The following is a 13,529-nucleotide window of genomic DNA, read 5'->3' on the forward strand; positions in this document are numbered from 1 at the left end:
AATTCTCATTTTTTAAAATGTAACTCTGTTTTTGCCACAGTGAAAACTGTGTATATATAGGAATGAAATATTCCTCTGTTCATTTCTTAAGTTGTTTCCATTGACTTGGATTTATCCTCTAATCCGTATTCCAACTGTGAAAGAACGTCTTGGTCCTTGAAAGAAAAGAAGCCATTGAAATTTGATTTTCTTTTAGCTCGCCATCCTACAGGTTTGAGGAATAAATGATCATGTAATGATACAATGATTTTGAAATCTAATTGTAAATTAGAGAGGTGTAAGGGATGATTGAATGGTGTTTCATCCTCATGGTCAGGGGTATTGTACACATGGACATGTAAACACGATTCAGAAAGCTGCTTCAGCCCCGTGACATCCCTGAGAACCACAGTTCAGGGAGGATCTAGGCACACAGCCATCTGCCTCGATCTCCTGGGTTACATGTAGATCCAGCTGTCTTGAAAGTGGCTTTAGAGCAGCTATCTATTTCTCCCCTTCCTTCTCTCCAGCTTATCTCAAAAAGTCTTGACTATCATATTTTAAAGTAAGACCAATTATAGTTATTTATATGAGCTTCTTGATCATTATTGCAGAGTAATAATCAGGCATACCATTAAATATCATTTAATTGATCTAATTAAATTTGTTGTACCTTATAATTGATTAGAACACTAAGTTTAGTTTAGAGTTTCATATTCACCAAATCTGTTAATCTACTTACAACTGCCATGTGCCTCACTCCTCTTAGAAGTGTATCTTTGGCCCATCACAAGATTTTAATGAATGAAATCATCATAAATTAAGATAATGTACTGTCTTTTGGATGATAGGGAGGCAGATGGGTCCATTTTGGAAATATGCCCATCTGTCTTTGCTCCCCATGGGAAGTTTCTGGTCACTAGGTCTCCAGGTGGCTTGCACAAGCCATAGGTCTGTAATAGCTTGGTGCCTCTCCTTCTAATTGGGGTAGAAATAAAAGAGGTCAGAGAGCCTTATTAAAGTTTTGGTTGCATGAAGTCTTCTATGAAGACCATCCATGCATATTGTTCTGGGTAACTCTCTGTTCCTAGGACTACTAGTTACTTAAAGCGCTTGTCAGGAACTGTGAAAGGCCTGATATTTTACCTTACCTGCAAGTTAATAAGTCAGCCTACTATGGTCTTATAGATCTTGGCAAAAGACATGAGACCCATGGGTCAGAGACAAAGGACTTAATGTCACAGCAATAGCAGTGGCCAGAGTATCAGCATTTGCACCGGTTCACTAAATCCCACTTCTTACAGGGTGATACACAGTGTGCCGGGTGACATGCAGAGGGTTGCAAGAACTCAGAGCTTAAGGAACTCAAATCTTTGATAATGGGCAGGAAGTCTGCTGACCTTTGCCCCAGAGAGGGGTGTTATTTCTATTATACTGGGCAGTAAGCAAGCCTGCCCTTTGCTCCAGAGGAGGTCACTATTTCTGTCTTCCAAGGCTGACAGCTCTACACACATCCTTGAAAAGATAACCTGGTTTTACTGGCTTTCAAAGATAAGCTTGAATGAGAATCAATCATCATTCAGTTCTTCTGTTTCCTTTATTGAGTGTGCAAATATGCTCTTTTCTCTGTAAAGTTCACTAACTTTATTCATACATAAGGGATGCTTTTGGTTTTAATTTATTAAGTTGAAATTTTCTTATTAGAGCAAATGATGAAACTATTATGGGTTGGATCTGAAAGTATGCTTTTCCAAGAAAAGGTGAATGATCAGTGCTCAAAGAACTTTGCCACAAGGAGCTCATAGCAACTTAAATGATTTTAATTTGATTACTGTTTTGTACAACTTTCTTCCATCTTACTTCATCCTCTCTGCTTCCAGTAACTCTCATATGGGAATGGGGCAGTTTCAGGGATTCACTGAACTCATTTACAATATTCAAATGGTTTTCTCTGTTATATTGTCTTTATTGAGGTAATGTTGACATACAACATTATATTAGTTTCAGGGGTACAACATAATGATTCATTGTTTGTATATATGTTGAAATGATCACCACAATAAGTCCAGTTAACATCCATCCCCATACATAGTTACAAATTTTTTTCTCTTGTGATGAGGACACGGTGTATTTCAAGGTGCAGAGGAATCAACGATTATGTCTTACTTTTCCATATACAGCTTGATGGATTTGGACCTAAGTATACACCCTTGAGACTGTCACCACCATCAAGGCCACAAACATATCCATCACCTCCCAAAGTTTTCTCTCAACTCCTTTTGTACTATTATTCTGTGGTAAGAACTCTTAATATCTACTCTATTAGCAAATGTGACGTATGCAATACAGTCTTGTCAGCTGTAGGCACTATGCTTGTCCTACATCTCCAGAACTTATTTATCTTGATAACAGAAATTTTGTATCCTTTGACCATCAGCTCCTTATTTATCCATCCCCCCAGCCCCTGGTAACCACCATTCTAACCTCTGCTTGTATGAGTTTGACTATTTTAGATTCCACATATAAGTGAGTATTCGCCTTTCTCTGTCTGCCTTATTTCACTTAGCATAATGTCTTCCAGGTCCATCCATGTTGTCAAAAATGGCAGAAATTCCTTCTTTTTTCAAGGTTGATTAATATTGCATTTCTTTTTCCATTCATCCATCAGTGACATTTAGGTTACTTCCGTGTCTTGGCTATTGTGAATTAGCTGCAATGAACATTAGAGAGCAGGTATCTCGTTGAGACCCTGATTTCAATTCCTGTGGGTATATACTAGAAGTGGGATTGCTGCATCATATGTTAGTTTTCATTTTTGGAGGAAGCTCACTGTTTTCCATAATGGCTGTACTAATTTACATTCCCACAAGGGTTGCTTTTCTCCACATCCTCACCAACATTTGCCATCTTTAGTTTTTTTGATAATCACCATCTTAAAAGGTGTGAAGTGATAGCTCATTGTGGTTTTGATTTGCATTCCCTGATTAGTGATGCTGAACACCTTTTCATACACCTATTGGTCCCTTGTATGTCTTCACTGGAAAAAGTCTATTCTGGTCCATTGCCCATTTTTTAATTGATTTTTCTTTTTGTTATTGACCCAACACAAAAAAAGAGAACAAAATTTTCAGGCATTATGGGTGCTTCCCAGTTGATGCAGATGGTTTTGTTTTTACAATGGTACCAAAAGATAATGTTTCATGTTTTTTCTTCAGTTTGTTATAAGACCAGCAGTAGCTACTGCATGGCAGATAATTGGGAACGTCTTGGTTTGGAGGTTTACAACATAAATGAGTGGTAAGGAATTTTTTATTATTCCAAGGAAAGTATTGAGATCATAGTCCATGGAATCCAGGATTGATATGTGTAGGAGGAACTTAAGGTGGGGATCGGTGATCTGGCATTACTTCTGATCTTGAGGGACAGGTATCTACTGTATGAGTGTTTGAATAAAAGTATTAGAGATCAGGAATTTGTGATGGGTGAATACGTTTTCTGAATTATTTACTTTTGACCATAACCGTTTGGATTATGTGAACATCTGGGATATGGGAGTAAGTCGTTAACAGGGGGTGGTTGATAATGTCGCTATTGATTTAACTTCTATGAACACCAAGTGGTCAATGGATTAAGCAAATGAGTAGTCAGAAAACACAGAAATGGTAGGATTTGGGATTTAGTAAAGGTTTGGGGACTGACTGCCCTGAGAGGGAGTGTCAGGACTTGTGCGGTTTAGAGTGACAAGGACAAGAATATAATAGAAACACACTCAAACAAGGAGGGGTGTTAACAGGATGGGGGAGGAGAAATGATCTGGAGTAGCCTTAAATTTTGACCTTGAGCTTTCTGTTCTTGATGCAACTTTGCCTGATGACATCCCAGGACACAAGTCAGATCTATCCCTGGAGGACAGAGGGAGGGTGGAAGTACAAAACAACCAGGATAATTGTCCTAAAAAGTCAGGGTTCCTTTGTCATTTGACCCAATTTCATGATTTATTTTTGTAAGGTAAGAAGAAAAGAAGGATGATAGTTACGTCTTCACAGAGGAAGCAGTGTAACTGTGGGAACCAGTCCAAACCAAAGCCTGGTTTAAGCATCTTCAACCCTTTGAGGATGTCCAGTGACATATTCAAGAGGCCGGATACTAGAATCCCATCCCATTCTGGCAGTGACGGGTCTCTGGGAGGACACTTTGGACCAGCCCCACCAGGTCTGCTGGCCCGAGAGACCGCAAGGACTCCAGGCCTGCAGCAATGCAGGAAAACTGGTAAGTCCTTTCAATCTTGCCAAAGCGTTGCAAAAACTTGCACCTAGTCACACAGGTGAATCCCTGCCAGGTGTGTTCGCAGGTAGTCTGCACTCCAGGTTCCATGCCCACTCCTGCCGGTCTTCAGATTTGGCAGAGATGATTCCAGGAGCTGATCTGGGCATTCCACAGTTCCACTGCCAACAATTTCTGGCGACTGAGGAAGGTATCAGGAAGGAGGAAAGGGCAGTGAAGAGCACAGGAGAGAGACTGGTGGTAGCACTGATGGCGGACAGACTTGCTAGTGAGGCAGAGAAAGTGAGGGGCCAAGAAGGACGTCCTGACAGCAGATGAAATGGAGCAGGCACCTCAGTGAGGTCTCTTGGCAGCGTCCCTAATGTTTCCTTGCTTTGAGCTCTTGAAACTTTAAAACATACCAATACGTTTCTTTTATTAAACTCTGCTGCGTGAAATAGAAAATATAGACAGTGGTTTCTTTCTGAGGTGAGAGGTTGAGTTTCAGGTGAGGAGAGAAAGATCTTCTTTTTTCATGCTGTTCTCTCATTTTCCTTTACTATGCACATTATTTATTTTTACTTTCAAGTCAGCAGAGAGTTATCAACGTCACGGGATGATTCAGTTTTTCCCCACAGTCACAGTAAAACCTACTTAAAGTGGATTATTCTTTTTGTGTAATATTCCAATAGATTCCAAAATATTTCAAAAGCACTTCGATGTCTATGTTCTCAAATTAGATATTTACTTCTAAGTCTCCATTTTTATGTTCTTTGTTGCATGCTACTTCAGAGTTGCATCTAAGGAAATACCAGATTTCCCTCAGTTTTTTAGATCCATATGTGTTGGAAATTTGATTCATGTAGATGGACACGGCAGTTGGGGGATCGTGCTATTATCAAAAGAGGCCTTTTCAGCATCAGTAATCTGACAAGAACCCACTGCTTGTTGGGATTCAATTGTCTATTTGGGGGATCAATCTTTCACTGTTGGCACTTCTCTTTCTCTTTGGAGGGAAAGTATGGCCTTCCCAGTTTTTTCATTACCAAACCACTTTCCTGGGTGGTTATGCTGTGTCAGGAAGGGCCTGGGATGCCGGGAACCAGAATTCATCCTCAGCTTCTGGCTGTCCTGAGAAGGCTTCCCTGACAGAGTCCAGCCTGTGTGTCTGGATGACACTTGCAGCCATCAGAAAGGAGGCGATAACTCACAAGTGCCAAGCGATTCATCTGGCCCTCGTCTTACAGGGTGTTCCCAAGGGAAGAGCTTCAAAATGCCACTTAGTAACCCTTTGAAAGCTTCTAGTCATGTGGTGGGTTCTCGGTGCGAGCTCAGAGCAGTGTCTATTCACCACCAGATGGGGAGCATTTCAGTATTTTAATTGGTAAGGCTGTGTTCATGTACGTCCATGGATCATCAGTTCCGTGGCTTTCCCTGCTGGAGCCCCCCACAACCCCGTCATACCTGATCTTTCAAAGCTCCAAACAGGGTTCACACCCCAGCAGGTGGTTGTAATGTAACCACAACACAAGACTGGGGAAAAAATCACAGACACCCAGGGTTGACACACTTTAAGGGCTTGGGCCCAGTTGCCCCATTTGGACGAGTTTGGAACACCAACACTGAGTGTGTAAACTTGAGGATTGTCCAAGACCATGGACCTCAGAAGAACACGGGCTCAGAAGTCACCTTGGACAGCAAGGGACAATGTGGGGTCACTGACTGGCCAGGATTATGGTCCCTTATCCTGGCAAAGTAGAGCTCACTCGGGATCCATCAGGCCAAGTCAGGGAGGAGGTTTGGGGCTTTCTAGGGAAATTCTGTCCTAAAGGGAATTGCATAAGGAAGGCAGGGGTGCTGAAAATCCTAGTTCACAGGGAGCAGTAATGTTTATGTAACAAGGCCCAGCTGTAGCCTTAAAAGCTGCATCACAAATCTTTCCTCCTGGATACAAATCAAGCAGGAAAAGGAATTCAGGGTCCTGGACAAGGATTCCAGCAGGATTCAAATCTAGGTCAGAGGTGAACATGGAGCCCCTAGAGGGCCCTCAGGAGGGAAAGTCCTGCCTGCCTTTAGTCCATCTGCAAATGAACTTCCGCGGGTCTTGTCCTCTCAACGTGCACATTTTGATCTTTTTCCATTGTTTTCTCCACTTAGAGCTGATATATTCCCAGAGATTGAACTAGAAAACAACAAGTTCCTAAAATTTGGTCAAAAGAAACCTCAAGAAGAGAAGCAGAAAACATTCCCTCTTCCTCCAGAATTAGGAAGGCAGCCCCTGCCTGTGGCATGACATGGTCCTGCGTAGTGTTGTTTTAAAGTCACCCACATTTCAGTGGTTTTTTTCTCTGCCTGTGAAAGTACCTTCAACCTTTAAATCTCAGGAGAAGGGGTGGTGGGCTGTGCCTGCACCTGGAGGAGCTGAATGATACTGAAATGAACTGGTCCTCGGTGTTAGGGGGACTTGGGATTGTCCCCACTAGCCAGAGAAGGGGCTGGCCCTTCTCCCTTCTCCCACATACAATAAGCTGATGACCCGGAAGAGTTCTTGATTCAAGGAGAAATGTGAGATTCTGTGTCTCCCTCACATGCCTACAGAAAGTGACAGAACCACACCACAAGTTCCAGGCTGTAAAGGGAACAGGACTTTAATATAATATTCAAACATGGCATTTATTATTTACAACAAATAACTACTGTCCCTCCCCAATGGGTTCATAGATGCTGGGGGATGTCAGGGAGCTGAGATGGGGTCGTCCTCTCTCTCTTGGGCTTCAGGGGACTCCAGGAATCAGCTTACAATGCTCCCCTTCCTGTCAGGTGGGAGGAGCAGGCCCGGTGCATTGCAAGCTTCCCAGCTGTGTCCCGGCTACTGAGGATGAGGCTGTGATCGGCCACTGGTATGGGGCTCGGTATTGGGGCCTGGAGGCTGAGTATAAGTGTCGGGTTATGTTGGGGGGCCTCTCTCAGAATCATGGCCACCCACCCTGTCCCCACTGCACTGGGTGCTGCAGACCTTGTGCTCAGTGCTGTTAGCCACCAGTACCCCACTTGTCCCTGCCACGGGAGAAATCGTTTACTATCACCTATTTCACAGAGGAGGACACGGAGTCTCAGGAAGCTGAAGAGAGTCACCCCAGTCACAGGACTGCTCAGTAGTGGAGGTGGGATCCCAGTGCCAGCTATCGGACTCCCCAAGGACACGCTTAGCTCAAAGCTTTACTGAACTCCTAGGAGTCAGTCACCCCAGCCCAGACACTCACTCACCCCTGAACTTGATGATGGCCGGCTCTTCTTGGCCTTGAATATTCTGCTGGCCAACTAGATCTGGGGATCCAGCAGGCAGGACAGGCTGTAGCTACAGGGCAGAGAGGCACCTCTGAGCCTACCAGGAGCCACACCTCAGGTGTCCCCCCACTGCCTTCCCAGCAGCTGGAGTCTGGGTGTCCCAGAGTTCGCCAAGCAATAAGGCCTGGGGCTGAGCAGGGGGCCATGGAGACAGGCTCTCTGGACTGGCCAACATGGAGAGTCCACCCCTGCCCTCACTCAACTCCTGCACAGCCTCAACTATCATTCTCGTTGAGCAGCTCCATGTCCTGGAATCAGGCCCCAAATCACTCCTCCAGCTCTGGTTGTAATTCTTTGCAACCACTGGGAGCAGCAGCATCTCCCTCATGACTCAGTATTCCTGGAACCAGAGGGAAGGAGAGGATGCACACAGGGCCTGGGTGGGGGATGCTGCAGGGGCCTTGTGGGGGGTGAGGGGTGGGGCAGGGGACCAGTCCTGGCAACGCTCCTTCCCACCAGTTCTATCCAGGCTCTACCTGTTCTCAGAATGGGAATAATCAGCCCCTCCTCCAAGAAGTTATCCTTGATGCCATCCTCCCCTCAACCAACCCGCCAATTGGATGGGTCTCCCACTTCTCTGTTATCGAAGTCTTCCACTCAATGTAAGATACAGGGGGTGGAACCAGGGACTGTTCTGCCCAGAGGGTCTCTGATTTCCACCTCCTTCCCCTCCCCTGCAGGGAGTGCCACAGCTGCTCACCTCAGTCCCTTTCTTAAGGTTGATCTCATTCCCCTGGAAGGTGGAGAGCCAGAGTCCATCAGACAGAATGCCATAGACTGACTAGCCCCTTATGTCCACCCCTTCTCATGGTGCACGACTGCCAGGTCCCCAGAGGGGGCGGAGCATGCAGAGAAAACAGGACTTGGACCTAGGCCGGGCTCTGGGCTCCAGAGAAGGAGGACATGGGGGGAGGCTGAGGGACCTGGCAGCACAACCCTCTCTGATGACAGACTTGGAGGCTGAGGCCTCAGGCAGAGGGGACTGCTCAGCAACTTATGTGCTGCCTGACTTGGGGGGGGCCGACCCCTCTCTCCCTCCATGGGGAGCATGGGAGTTAGAGGCTGAGTCCAGCTCAGATAAAACCTCACGCGGCTGTGCCATCAGGCAGCTCTGAGTTTCCCCAGCCTGGGGAACCGGAATGGGTGTCTCAGGTGGAGCCTCTGTTCACTCATCTCTAAGATGGGCCTGATGCCCCAACTCCCAGGGGCCACTGCGAGGTTCCCAGGAGAGATGTGTCAAGTGCTGAGAGCTCGGAGCACATTTCGGGGGCTCCCGCATCCCAAGGTTCAGGATCGTGGTCCTTCCTGCCTGGCCTCAGGTTCACCCACCTCGAGATAATCACCCATCGCCAGACACAGCATAAGCAGGTCACCAAGGAAAGTGCCAAGATAGGGGAGGACACCTTGTGACATTGGGGTGCGGGTGGGATGAGCCCTTGCTCTCAAGTCGACCCCCTGCAGACCGACCCCTGAAAAGTTCACAGCCACAGCCTCCTGGTCCACCCCAGGGTTCCCACGGGGAACAGCCTAGGACCCTTACTAGCCTCCCCTCAATTCCTCCTTGCTTCACACCCCAAGAACACCACACTCCTCCTCCTCCTCTCCCAGGGCAGGCTTCTAGCAAATCACAGGGTATGCGGTCGCTGTCCCTCCCCACAACAAACCCATCCTGCACCAGCTCTTCCAGGCCATCCCGGTCACTTCTACTGGGGGATTCGGACACTGTGGCACCAAGAGAAAGGGCCCTCCTCTCTTGATTTGAGGCCTCCAGCTGGGAACGCAGAGCCCCTCCCCCACAGGCACACTCACCTGCTGCTGCTGCTGCTCCTTCTCCTGCACCCTCTGGGGGTTGATTTCCGGGGGGCAAACGTGGAAGGCCCCTCCTGTCAGGGTCGAGGACAGTGTCAGTGAGGCCATAGTCCCCTCACCGCATTTCTCTCCAGCACCACTCGCCTCCGACACTGGACATCTGACTCGAGTCAACTGGTACCAATGCCACTCCACCCTCCAAGGTCTTGTGATTCCAGAACAAGCCCAGTTTCAACTCTCTGAGTGTAAGCTTGGGCTTGCGTCCTGGACTCCCTGAGCCTGTTTCCTCATCTGGAAAGTGTGAGAACTCCAGCTACTTCACAGGTTCTCCTGAGGACTCACTGTCGCATGACTGTCATCGCTGTTCTTGCCCTCACCCCTCCAGGGAGCAGGCAGAAAGCTCCCACATTCCTTTCCTCCCTCTTACCTCATCACCCCCATGTGAGGCCTGCACCACACGATCACCATCCTTCCATTTCCCTGATGGAGAGACAGAGGCCCAAACAGGGGCAGTGAGTTGCTCAGGGGCCACAGAGGAGAGGCCACTTGGCCCTCCCAGCCAGAGACCCTGTTCCAACATCCTCACCTAACCCCCAGCCCCACCACTGACAACAGTCCTGACCCCCGAGCTCTCGAAGCTTGGTCGTGGGCCGAGGCGTGGATGGAGAGGATGTGGTGTCTTGGGAGTCTGGTTGAATGGCTCCTGCCTGCCCCAGTCTCGTGGAGTGTCTGGCCCCCAGGCTGGGACAGAGGCAATGCCAAACCCTTCTCCTCCCCAAGGAACCACTCAGGATATTCCCCTGCACTGAACTCTTTCTTTATCCACTCAGAAACTGGACCCCCAAGGTGCCACCTCTGATCAACAGGGAAGGGGTGAGAGGACATTTTGCTTCCCTGTTTACATGAAGCTCCTAACTTCCTTTCAGCAGGATCCACTAAGAATCTATCAGTTGCCTAGGCGCTACTCATAAGCCACCTGGGGTATATGTCATTGCCAACCAGGCATTCAGGTGAGACTCCGTTGTTGACTCGAATGACTGTTCTAGGCGTCCAGGGGGGGTCCCAGAACGCACACACATCTGTCTGTGGTCCAGCTGTTCAGATCCAAGGATGAGCATCTTGTTTGTCCACCTGGGCCAGGGGAATTCTCTGCTGTGCCCGTCCCTGGGGTAGGCAGTGTGTTCTCCCCTTGGAGACATGGTGAAGATAGAAGGAGCAGCAGGGGCCTGGCTTCCTGAGGACAGGTTTAGGCTGAGGGATAAACCCACCCAACCACCCAACAGTCTGGGAGAAGCTACATTCAGCAGGACGGAAGTGCATGGAAGCCAGAAATCTGCTGATGGCGCCAGCTCGGCAACTCGCCCTGGAACAGCACAGCCAACACCACTGTGTCCCATGACCAGGGCCTCCTGCCCACAAACGGCACCCCACCTGCCCATGGGCCAAACAGATCCCTAAGCTTGTTAACCTGGACAAGATAGATGGGAAAGTTTCAGAGAAAGTTCAAGTGAGAAACTATCAAAACCACAGCTTGCCCAGTCCCCCTCCCCCCGTGGCCCTTCCTCTCTTTCCAGACCCCCAGCCTCCACTCTACCTTGGTCATCAGTTCTCTGCTCAAGGACTCGTCTTGGCTATAGCGCTCCTTAAGTTTTTCAGAGCGCTCCCTGAGGAGAGGGGAAAGAGGGAAGGACAAATTTAGGGATAATATGAGGGGTCTGAGTGCAAATCTTTTTCTTTGACAACCTGAGAGATTCAAACTGCCTGGAGGAGTGCTCTCACTGGGCTCCTCTGAGGGCTAAGGTCTTGTGAGACTGGGAGGGGGCTCTCCTGTTGGTCACTGGGGTCTCCATTCCCCCGCTATACAGAGCAGCTCTCTTTTGACCACTTTCAGTTTCAACTGGGCATAGAGTTCTGTTGCTATAAACACTTGAAAATCTCCAATGTGGCTCAACCCAGTACCTGGCATTTAGAGAAACCGAATCCTGAAGCAGAATTGGTGCACTAAGGACACCAGGAGACTTAGAGACCCACCACTGAGGCCCAGGCCCTGTTCCAAGCATTTGCTGCCACCCAGGAGTTCCCAGCTGACTGAGGGGCCAATGGCAGACATACGGGAGATCCCCCATCTACCCTGGTCCTCCTATGGAGAGAGGCCTACCCACCAGGAAACTTCCCCCATGTGTTCTTCAGGTGGCATATGGATGTTTTCTGCAGAACAGAGATGACAGTGCAGGGCGAGGAGAAGTTCTTCAGGATCTTGCACTCCTGGGGAAGGGAAGAGAATGAGCTGTGAGGTGGGGTACTGGAGCCCTGCTTGCTCTAGCTTCAGTCCCCTTCTATTTAAATCTCCTCTCCTGGATGAGACAGATGCTCAGGGAGCCCCAGAAGGGCACATTTAGGACCCAAAGAGTAACACTCACAAGGAGGAGGATTTTAGCTCAACCCAGGGAGGGAGCCAGGTAGGAAGTGAGCATCCCCGCAGTGGGACCTGGAGTCAAGGTCAGCATTCCCCTGGCAAGAAGGGCCTAGGGACTTGCAGGGGCTTAGACCACACACTGCAATCCTGGGATCTGATAAAGGTGGAGGCAGTTCCCAAGGCTCCAGAGAGGGGCTCCACTGGGCCTCCCACAGCACACCTGGGCCACCTGGATCCAGCGCTCCACCACCCTCACCCTGTCCTGGGCCATCATGCTCGGGTCCCCGAGGCAGGTGGTGACGACGAGGCTGGCCACCCTTCTGAAGTGGTCGATGGTGGCCCGGACGGTGTGTGCCAGGTGCTCATTGCTGGGCTTGTTCCTCTTGCCCCAGGTGGAGCCCAGGCACTGAGAGGGCACCACCTTCCGGAAGAGCTCCTGGGGAACAGGGGGAGTGTCACCCAACATTGCCACACCCCAGCTCTGTGTCCACATCCCCAAAAGTCCCACACAGGGGTCACAGTTTAGAGCTGGAGCTCAGGAAGCTCATGATGTGGCCTGAGCCTTGTGAGAGTCCCTGGCTTTTCTTCTCTGTCCACTGAGGGTACCCAGAGGATGACCCAGGACCCAATACTGGCAGGGAAGGGAGAGGGACATTTGCATCCAGCCCGTCCTGGCTAACTCCAAGCTCCAGATGGTGGCTCACCTCGGCTCATCCCAAGGGGGCATCTTCCAACACACTGATCCCCCTCTGGTCACACTCCCCATTCTGATGCACATTCTGCCCTGGCAGCTACAACCACGGGCCTTGTCTGTCTCCCTTGTAGTGGAGTACACATCAGGTGTCTAATAAGTCCTGAGGCTGTTGAGCTTCCTGAGCAGACGGTTGGGCCACCAGGGACCTGGCTGCATACAGTGAGTTCCCCTCCACTACTGATGTGCCAGGCCCTGCTCACCCTTCCTTCTCTTCAAGGAGCCGGCATAGCCACTCTGTGCAGCAGGTCCTGTTAGTGTCCACCTCTACGCTCTGCAGGTGGAAAGCAAAGGCTTAGGGGTTCAGAAAGTTGCCCAGGTCGTATGGTTGGTAAGGGGTGGAGCCAGGATTCGGGCCCAGATCATAGGAGACTGGATGAGGTCTGGGGCAACGATGGCAGAGGGAAGGCCTACCCCACCCCACCCTCAGAGCCCAGCTGCTCACTGCATCCATCACGATCAACTGCTCCACCACCAGCTTAGGAGGGAAGGCCATAGGTTGGGCTTCTTCTCACACTTCTTAGCCACAGGTGGAGATGGACTTCCCACTAGAAATGATGGTCCAGGTGACTCCAACTCAGCAGCTCCCACTCCTGCTGGAGCCCATGTTGGCCCTTGCTCCACCTCCAACACTGCTGGTAGAGGGGACACTGGCTCCAGTGCTAGAGGGTGTGGTGTCAACGGAGCTGGAGCCAGCTCTACCTCCACCACTGCCCACAGCTCTGCTTCTGCTGCTGGCTGAAACTCTGGAGCTGACTCTGGAGCGGGATAAAGAGAAAGGTTCACTCACATAGCTGACTTTCCATGTGTCCTTCTAAATACAGGAAAGATCCCACTTCTCTTCCAGGAATAGCCAGCCTGCAGTCCCCTTTAGCCTCTGGCTCTGCCTCAGTGGCCTCCTAAACTCACAACAGACAAGGGAAATAGGGTCAAGGGAGCACAGCTCTGAACCAGACAAGGTTA

The 13,529-nt window shown here is 49.2% G+C and overlaps 1 protein-coding gene across 6 annotated transcripts in view; it reads right to left on the reverse strand.

The window, feature by feature from the left end:
- LOC131396698 (ral guanine nucleotide dissociation stimulator-like) overlaps window positions 1-13,529 on the reverse strand; it is a 434,208-nt gene that overhangs the window by 116,719 nt on the left and 303,960 nt on the right. Inside the window, exons 3-6 of one of the 6 annotated variants that reach the window (XM_058529031.1) lie at window positions 13,012-13,324; window positions 11,562-11,664; window positions 9,400-9,473; window positions 7,267-7,600 (exon numbers count right to left, since the gene is read on the reverse strand). In XM_058529031.1, the coding sequence (XP_058385014.1) occupies window positions 7,502-7,600; window positions 9,400-9,473; window positions 11,562-11,664; window positions 13,012-13,062 (327 nt within the window). In that variant the 5' untranslated portion in view covers window positions 13,063-13,324 and the 3' untranslated portion in view covers window positions 7,267-7,501. Of the gene's footprint in view, window positions 1-7,266; window positions 7,601-9,258; window positions 9,474-9,826; window positions 9,880-10,375; window positions 10,408-10,830; window positions 10,868-10,993; window positions 11,059-11,561; window positions 11,665-13,011; window positions 13,325-13,529 lie in introns of those variants that run through there. The other 5 variants (XR_009216650.1, XR_009216652.1, XR_009216651.1 and 2 more) reach the window with 5 other exon arrangements.

Source organism: Diceros bicornis, chromosome 34 (assembly GCF_020826845.1).
Source record: "Diceros bicornis minor isolate mBicDic1 chromosome 34, mDicBic1.mat.cur, whole genome shotgun sequence".
NCBI classification, from domain to species: domain Eukaryota; kingdom Metazoa; phylum Chordata; class Mammalia; order Perissodactyla; family Rhinocerotidae; genus Diceros; species Diceros bicornis.